This window comes from Geospiza fortis, unplaced genomic scaffold, assembly GCF_000277835.1.
Source record: "Geospiza fortis unplaced genomic scaffold, GeoFor_1.0 scaffold157, whole genome shotgun sequence".
NCBI classification, from domain to species: domain Eukaryota; kingdom Metazoa; phylum Chordata; class Aves; order Passeriformes; family Thraupidae; genus Geospiza; species Geospiza fortis.
The window spans coordinates 7,509,505-7,517,278 of record NW_005054314.1 but is presented as its reverse complement, the minus strand read 5'-3'; the positions used below and the strand labels follow the sequence as shown (position 1 = coordinate 7,517,278).

At 58.2% G+C, this 7,774-nt stretch overlaps 1 protein-coding gene across 2 annotated transcripts in view; it reads right to left on the bottom strand.

Annotated features, from left to right (window-relative positions):
• Positions 1 to 22: 22 nt before the first annotated feature.
• Positions 23 to 7,774, bottom strand: part of GDPD2 (glycerophosphodiester phosphodiesterase domain containing 2) — an 11,535-nt gene continuing 3,783 nt past the window's right edge. The window contains exons 3-16 of one of the 2 annotated variants that reach the window (XM_031056128.1): positions 7,601 to 7,704; positions 7,435 to 7,528; positions 6,875 to 6,934; positions 6,434 to 6,532; positions 5,994 to 6,087; positions 5,441 to 5,586; positions 4,873 to 4,955; positions 4,199 to 4,349; positions 3,465 to 3,680; positions 2,410 to 2,561; positions 1,932 to 2,079; positions 1,633 to 1,715; positions 1,103 to 1,201; positions 23 to 860 (exon numbers count right to left, since the gene is read on the bottom strand). In XM_031056128.1, the coding sequence (XP_030911988.1) occupies positions 854 to 860; positions 1,103 to 1,201; positions 1,633 to 1,715; positions 1,932 to 2,079; positions 2,410 to 2,561; positions 3,465 to 3,680; positions 4,199 to 4,349; positions 4,873 to 4,955; positions 5,441 to 5,586; positions 5,994 to 6,087; positions 6,434 to 6,532; positions 6,875 to 6,934; positions 7,435 to 7,528; positions 7,601 to 7,704 (1,536 nt within the window). In that variant the 3' untranslated portion in view covers positions 23 to 853. The remainder of the gene's footprint in view (positions 861 to 1,102; positions 1,202 to 1,632; positions 1,716 to 1,931; positions 2,080 to 2,409; positions 2,562 to 3,464; positions 3,681 to 4,198; positions 4,350 to 4,872; positions 4,956 to 5,440; positions 5,587 to 5,993; positions 6,088 to 6,433; positions 6,533 to 6,874; positions 6,935 to 7,434; positions 7,529 to 7,600; positions 7,705 to 7,774) is intronic. The other variant, XM_005419860.2, reaches the window with a different exon arrangement.

Below are 7,774 nucleotides of genomic sequence, written 5' to 3'. Positions count from 1 at the left end.
CGCCGCACCCCTTCGGGCTCTGTCTGCCGCTCCTCTGCTTTATTGACATAAATAGACAGCAACAAGTCAAAGTGACACGGTACCCCTCTCCCTGTTCAAGGCCCTGCTGCAACGTGACCGATGCCGAGTTCCACCGCTCCCCCTGCTGCCCTGGAGCAGCAGCAGGAGCGTGAGCGCGGTCCTGCCAGCCCCTGACACCCACCACCCCCAGCCCTGCTCCTTCTCTTCCCCGAGCAACAGGCATTAACTGCTGCACGGAGTGCCAGGACCCTGTCCCGTGAAGATGAAACCAGCAGCAGCAGGGATACGATTTGTGTCCAGGATGGGAGGGTGAAGAGCTCGGCTTTCCCTTTGTCTTTTGAAAAGCCACTCCACATCCCCCTTCCTATTCCTGAAGCCATGGGACAGGGCAGACCCCAGGGGAACAGCCCTTAAACCAGGTGTCCCATCCCTGGCTGCAGAGCTGCTGACAACAGGCAGAGACAGCCCTTCCCCTGCACCAAACAGTGACCCAAATCCCCGCTCCTGTCCAAACCCCAAGGGAGAGGTCTCAGCTCCAGCACTGCTGGATAAATATTCTGCCCCTAGGCCACCCCTGCAAAGCTTTAGTTCCTCCCTGCTAGTGGGCAATGAGAACTCAGTTCCAAGTCTTTTCAGCTGAGGGCAGCTGTGCACCATGAAAGGAGCCAGGAAGGCCACGGTGGAAGGGAGGCTCGGAGGAAAGGAGCCCCGAAGCTGGCCTGAGGAGCGCCTCCCGCCTGAGCTGTGCAGGGCTCTGGCTGCCCTTCCCCACAGCTGACACAGGCGTCACTCTTGCATCAAGCTGTTGATCTTTGTGAGCAGCACATCCGTCTCAGACTCTGAGGAGACACAGAAAAAGCATTCATTGTGGGCAGCCACAGTCCCGCAGCGACAGGCGGAGCAGCCTGAAAAGCAGGTTTGAGGATATTCGGGAAATGTGGGATTCCCTAGTGCTGTCCCACAGGGCTGCTTGTTAACCTTGTTAACGGCAGGACAGGAGGAACTCCCTGGGCTGGGATTCCCTTCCCTCCCCCAGCCATCCCAAACCACTCCGTCACGTTTGGCTGGGAAAGCTGCCTGCCTGTCAGGGAGAGTCCCAGAGGCAAAGCCTGGCTCCGAGGGAGGGAAGCTCCCGTTCCGTGCGCACTCACCCGCTGGCCGTCTCCTGTGGGAACATTTCCTAGGAGATGGAACAGGATCGATGTTAGCATGCAAGTCTGGTCCCACCGTGCCCTCCCCTGAGCTGCCAGCTGGAGGCTCTGGGGCCCCGCAGTCCCAGAGGGAACTGCTCTCAGTGCCTGCAGCACTGGGAAAAAGGACAGGAGCCCCCAGCCTCAGCCCACCAAGCCCTGGGGTGCAGAGTGGGTTAACAAGTGTGAACTAAGGCATACAGCAGCTTGAGGCAGGGCCAGGGCAGACTTTTAGCTGCAGCTTGGAGATGAAAGTTGCCCCCACACACTTCTGTGTTACTTAACCAGACAGGAGAGGACCCCACCAGGATCAGAGTCCAGAGAGGAGTGGCAGCAGGTTTGGGTCTGCACCAGCCACCCAAGGCACACTACAGCCTCCACCAACAGAGCTGCCTCGGGAGGGAAAAGGGATCAAACCTACTTCATCAGGACGAAGGCCCAGATGATGATAAGGAAGGAAACACAGTCCACAACGATCCAGATCATGAAGTATGTGCTGCTGGGCTGCAAGGCAACGAGACAAACCACTGAACACCAGCTAGGGGTGGTGTGCCGTGGCACAGCCCTGATTGCTGTGCCACCAGTCCCTTCTATAGGGTCACATGCTCCCATGCCAGTACAGCAGTGAGCACAAGTCACCCTCTAGGCAGCTGCACAGGACCCACAAGCGCCTGGGACACAGGGCTGTGGGGCAGGGTGAAGGATGGAGGGGTCACTTGCCAGCAGCCAGATGGGGTGTTCCATCTCCTTCAGCACCTGGCAGGCGTTGGTGGTGACAGAGCTCACCCCTGAGCACCACAGCACAGAGAAGAGCCAGGGCTGGTTCACCACGTACAAGTTGACAGAGATGTTGTCCCGGCGGTACTGCCTGTGTGGGGACAGCCATGGTGAGAGTAGCAGACAGCAGGGTGCCACCACACTCTGCACAGCCAGAGGGGGCTGTACATTTGGGAAATGATTCAGCATTTGCAGCCACATGGAGCAACTGTCTGGAGATCCAGATTTGCTAGCAGAGCAGAGGACTGAAGCCAGCTCCATCCTCTGCACCAGCCCTGCCTGAGAGGGACACTTGTTCACAAGGCACACTCCCAGCCCTTCCCAGAAGCACACCAGTAACTCAGCACCCTCACCTCTGCTGGCCCGTGGGACAGTCCCCAGACCCCCAGAGCTGCCAGGTACTTGGACAAAGCATTCTCACCTAATCTCCTCAGAGCTCATGTCCTGGTAGGGCAGATTGACATGCAGCACTGGCTCCTTCTCATTCTCGACCCTCTTCCGGCCATAGACGTGCTGGACACCTGGGGCCTGCTGTTTGACATCTTCCCTGAACCCATCTGGAAGCCAGAGGACCTAGGCAAGAGCCAGAGAGCACGTGCAGAGGAGAGGTGCTCCAGAGAGTTTGCTCTCTTCCAATATTCCCTCGCAGGTCCAGGCCCACCTGGCCTGCTTAGACAGCTGCTTCCTGCCCCGTCTGCACACTCAGCTCTTCCATGAGGATCTCAGCCAGGACAGTCTCCTAAGAGCTTGCCCCAGCCAAGCAATAAGCACAGGTCCCACTGAAGGGAGAAAGCAGTTCCAGCCAAGGAAATCTGCAACAGTTAAGTCCTTTCTGGGTCTTTGAATGGCTCAAGAAGTGAATCCATTTATCCCCAGCTCTGCAGCAAGAATGCACCTCGGATCACCATTATAGCACAAGTCTTTTCTATGTCCCCTCCTGCTCTGCATTCCCAAAAAGCCAAGCAACATGATTTGAGTGCTGATTTGTCCCCTGAGGGCAGCACATATCCTGTGCTGCAGGGGTTGGAGGAAGCATAAAGGGAGCACAGGAGGGTGCAGCAGGAGTCCCAGAGCTGCAGGGAGAGGTGTGGTGGAGTGTGGGGAGGTGAAACCCTCAGCATTGTACTCCTGCTCATGCTGGCAGCGCTGGTCTCCTCCCTAGCCTGAGTCATTGTTTACACACCAGGGTGGCCAGTGCTGGGAAACCAAAGTATTTGCAGGGGTCTGAAGTATTTGGAGGGGTCTGAAGCTGTAGGCATTAAACCCTAATTATTGGTAACTTCTCCCACCCTAATTATTGGTAACTTCTCCCATCTAGAGAACCCCACACATGGGCAGGGCTGCCCAGCAGGGATCACATATAGGGACAGGGTGTATGGGGTGTCAGGGATGGTCAGTGTGGCTGGCAGGGCACCTCCCACCACGGCAGGGGTGTGACAGCAGGGCCTGGCAGGGCTGGGGTGGTGACCAGCTCACCTGCTGCAGCGGGATGCCTGACTGTAAAATCACTCCCAGGGTGACATTGACAAAGTTCTGGTAGTCACTGTGGTTCTCAGGCCGAAGGTCAAACATGATGGAGAGGTTGCTGTGCTTGGCTGCCTCTAGAGCCTGTTCCAGGGACGGGATCCTCTGTTCAGCTGCCTCCTGGCGATCACTGGGAGAAAGACTCTGCACAGTGGGAAATGGCCTCCGCTGCAAGGGTGAGAGGGGAGCAGACCACCTGTCAGCTTCCACATCCAAACTGGTGCCTGTCTCTCTCAGTTTCCTACACTGGCCTCTCCATGTGCTCTCCAGTGCTCACAGGCACAGGGAACCTCCCTGTGCACATCCACGGGCACCTGTACCCTTCTCCCCACTAACAACAGAATTCAAGCAGCCCCAACGCCTGTGGGCATTCAAAGCTGCTCAGCAGTAGTTAGTCACCTTTTGGGAAGAGCCTGGCCACAGCTGCCTTCAAGACCAGGCAGGCTGTGCAGCTCAGAGCAAACATGAGCCATCCCCTCTGAAAGCAGCCTCCTCCATGCTCAGCCGAGGAGTCAGAACAAACTCCAGCTTGGGGCATAACTGCACCCAAGGGATTTGTGCAGGCTTCTGCACCCTGTCCAGGTGTCTGCTAGGACCAGGAAAGGTTCTGGAGCCCTAGGGCAGGGCTAATGCTTCACCCAAAAATGCATCCATTCCTCACCAGCCACCCTAAGGACATTCCTGACCTCCAGAAACCAGCTGCCAGCATCCAGCTGCTGGAGGTCTGTCCAGTTGAAGGCAGTGCTGTTCAGGGCAGCCCTCTCAGGGAACACAGCTTGCACGTTGGTGGTCCTGGTGAGTTCCTCGTCATGCATGAGGAATGGGACCCCGTCAGCACTGGCAAAGGAGCACAGAAGAAAGCCATGTGTTGTAAGCTGTTTGTCTCCTACCCTGCCCTGGCATTTCTACCCCTCCCAGCCACCTGCCAGAGTAACCCCCACCCTTATTCTACTTGTGGCCCTTTTTTTACACAAAAATGTGCACCTAGAGACCAAGCCACCAACCCAGTAGTTCCTTGCTCTCTGAAAGGGCTGTCCCAATAACAGGATTGCATGGGATGAACTGGAGCCAGGGTCTGTGTTCCAAGCAGTACCCCTCCCCTGATGGAGCCTCCCTCCCCAGAAGGCAATCTGCATGGGAAGCACAGAAACCCAGTAGCAGAATCAACCTCTCCCAGATCATTGGGACACCAAGCTGGAGCCTGTCCCATACTGGGAAGGTGGGAGTGGCAGAGCCCTTTGAACAGGGCTGCCTGCAAATGCAGGCTATTATCAGTCCTCCAGGTGTCTTCCAGAATGCCCCCTGTGCGAGGTGACATCCCAGGATACACAGCCCCCTTCCTCCCTCTGAGCCCCTTTACCTCACCATGACGTCTGTCTCAAAGACTTGCACATCACAGTCCACTGCCTTGTGCAGTGACATGAGGGTGTTCTCGGGGGCCAGCTGGAAAAAGGAATGGTGTTAGTGCAGGGAGCATGGGCAGCATGGGGCAGGCACTCATCCTGCCTGGAGGCATCCAGCAGCTTGGCTGGGCTCTAGGGCAGCCACAATGAGCCTGGGGTGACCTGGGCATGGTGGGGGGGTGGAAAAGGACTGGGGGTAGACAGACAGAGCCTGCCTGGTCCCTGCTCCCCAGCCCACACTACACAGCCAGGCTTTCTGCTGGGAGTTGCACGCTCCTGGTCCAGCAGTGCTCAGGCAGCAGCTCTGTCCTGCAGCTGCTGCATCCCCTCCTCACCCTGTGCTCACCCAGCCTCCAAGCCTCACCTGCCCTGCTGCTGTGGGGATAGCACAGTCCTTGTCTGGCCACAGCTTGTCCAGGCCTGTGGCCACAAGGATCTGTGCCCCACAGCCAGGCACAGCCTGGCTTCTCCTAGTGGAGCAGCCTGGCCATGCACCCTGACCACTGCTAGGTGCTGGTCACTCACCATGGGTGCTCCTCGATGGCCAACTAGGGCTGGCTTGGGGGGCAGCTGGTTCTCCTCCATGATGCAAGGGGAGGTGATTCCCAAGGGAGCCAGGTAGAGGGCAATCATTGCTGCACAGTACACAAGCAGCACAAACACCCTGAGACCTGCAGGCACACACAGAAATTATGAGGTACAGAGGAAGTATTTTGCAGGTCACTAGGAATAAGCCAAGGCTGCTTCACCTGGCATTAACCTGTCATTGCCTTAGGTCAAACATTGCACCCTCAGCCTCAGGAACACTGAGGATTTATTGCTGGCCCTTGCCCAACTCAGCACTTCTGCAGCACTCTGCCACCTGTAGCCTCGTTCAGCTGCAAAGCAGGGAGGGCTGAAGCTGCAACAAGGGCTGCTCATGACAAACCACCAGGAGCAGGCATTACTGCCACACTGGAGACCTGTTCCCACTACTGCACTGCTCCCTGAGCACCACTCTGCCACCAGTGCTGCTCAGCTGGGTGGCAGGACACAGGGCACCAGCCAAGGGGACAAGTGCAGAGCTCAGAGGGGTTACCTGTGCTGCGGGTGCGGTAGATGAAGCTGGCCAGGGGCCAGGCAAGGAGTGTCATTCCCCCCACAGCTCCAATGTGCAGGAAGGGACCTGTTGCCTGGGAAGGCAAAAAACACAAGGTGTCAGCCAGCACCAGTGCCTGTTCCCAAAATACACATGCCCCAATGCCAGGGATCTGCCCCTGCAGCCAGGACTGCTCGAAGATCCACAGCGCTGGGAGGGAGGGACAGGCTCCTGGGGGACAGAACACACTCCCTGCTCTGGTCCAGCCACCATTCATCAGTCTGGTGGCAGCTGCTCCAGACAGGACTGCAGGGGCAGAAGGGACTTCACCCCCAGTGCACACAAGCCATGCTGGGGACTTCAGTCAGCTCCCTTGAGCTCAAGGCCACAGGTCAGGCTATGGGTACAGTGGGAGAGTCCCTGCTATGGAGGTGACTCACCTGCAGGGAGATCCATGCACTTTTCCACTCCTCTGCCCACTTTATTCCCAGCCCTGTGAAGGCTGCAGCCACCACCAGGGCAGTCAGGATCAGCAGGACCTGTGGGGCATGCACAGGGCAGTTAGGGGAGCACACAGCATCTTGCAGGCCAGGCAGAGTCCTCCTCATCCCTTCCTTAAGAACCCCTGCAAGCCCTGATACCCATTTTCCCCATCTGGGTTTGTAGCTGAGCTCTGTGCTCCATGCTCTGAGCACTGGGAATATTCCCATCCCAGACACGTGTGGCTGAGGAACTGACAGCTGCAGCCCTGGTCAGCAGGGACACACAGCCACTCCGTGGGGTCACAGCAGCCATGCACAGCCCCAGCAGGCTGGCACAGCTTCTGAAGGTGCAAGGGCAGCCAGGGCAGGCACCATCTCCCTGCACCTCCAGTCTCTCACCTTGTGCACCCAGTGTAGCTTCAAGGGCTGGCCGCAGAGCTGCAAGCACAGAGCGAGGACCTGCAAGGGCAAGGAGCTGTCAGACTGGGCTGTGCCCCACACCTCAGCCCTCACACAGCATGGGACTCACCCAGAGAAGCTCGGGCTCCCTGCACAGGCAGGGGCTCTGCCCGTGCTCAGGCTGACCCGGCCCCAGATGCTGCAGGCTCCTCCCAGCTCAGGGCAGCCTGTGCTCAGCACAGCCCAATTCCTCCAGCTCAGCACAGCCCCATTCCTCCAGCTCAGGGCAGCCAGGGCTCAGCACAGCCCCATTCCCCCAGCTCAGGGCAGCCAGGGCTCAGCACAGCCCCATTCCCCCAGCTCAGCGCAGCCTGGGCTCGCTCTGCCCGTGCTCAGGCTGACCCGGCCCCAGATGCTGCAGGCTCCTCCCAGCTCAGGGCAGCCTGTGCTCAGCACAGCCCAATTCCTCCAGCTCAGCACAGCCCCATTCCCCCAGCTCAGGGCAGCCTGGGCTCAGCACAGCCCCATTCCCCCAGCCCAGCAGGGTCAGGAGGGCTCACCAGCAGCACAGACGAGTAGCTGATCAGCACAGCTGTAGCTATGAGCAGCACCAGGGACCAGTCTAGCCACAGCTTCTTCTGCCTGAAGATGAATCTGCCAGCAAAGGGGAAGGTCAGAGGGGCAGGGGTGACGTGGGGAACAAGGCTGGATGTAGATTCTACTCACTCGTTGAAGTTGTGGAAATCATTGAGGATGATGATAGCGAAGTAGAGCCACACCAGGGTGAAGAGGAAGACGCAGAAGAGGAAAAGGAACCAGCTGCAGTCATACTGAAAGCCAGAGATGAGAGTTATACACGTACCCTCAGGGCTCCTAGCCCCTGGGCAGGTTGCTGAGACC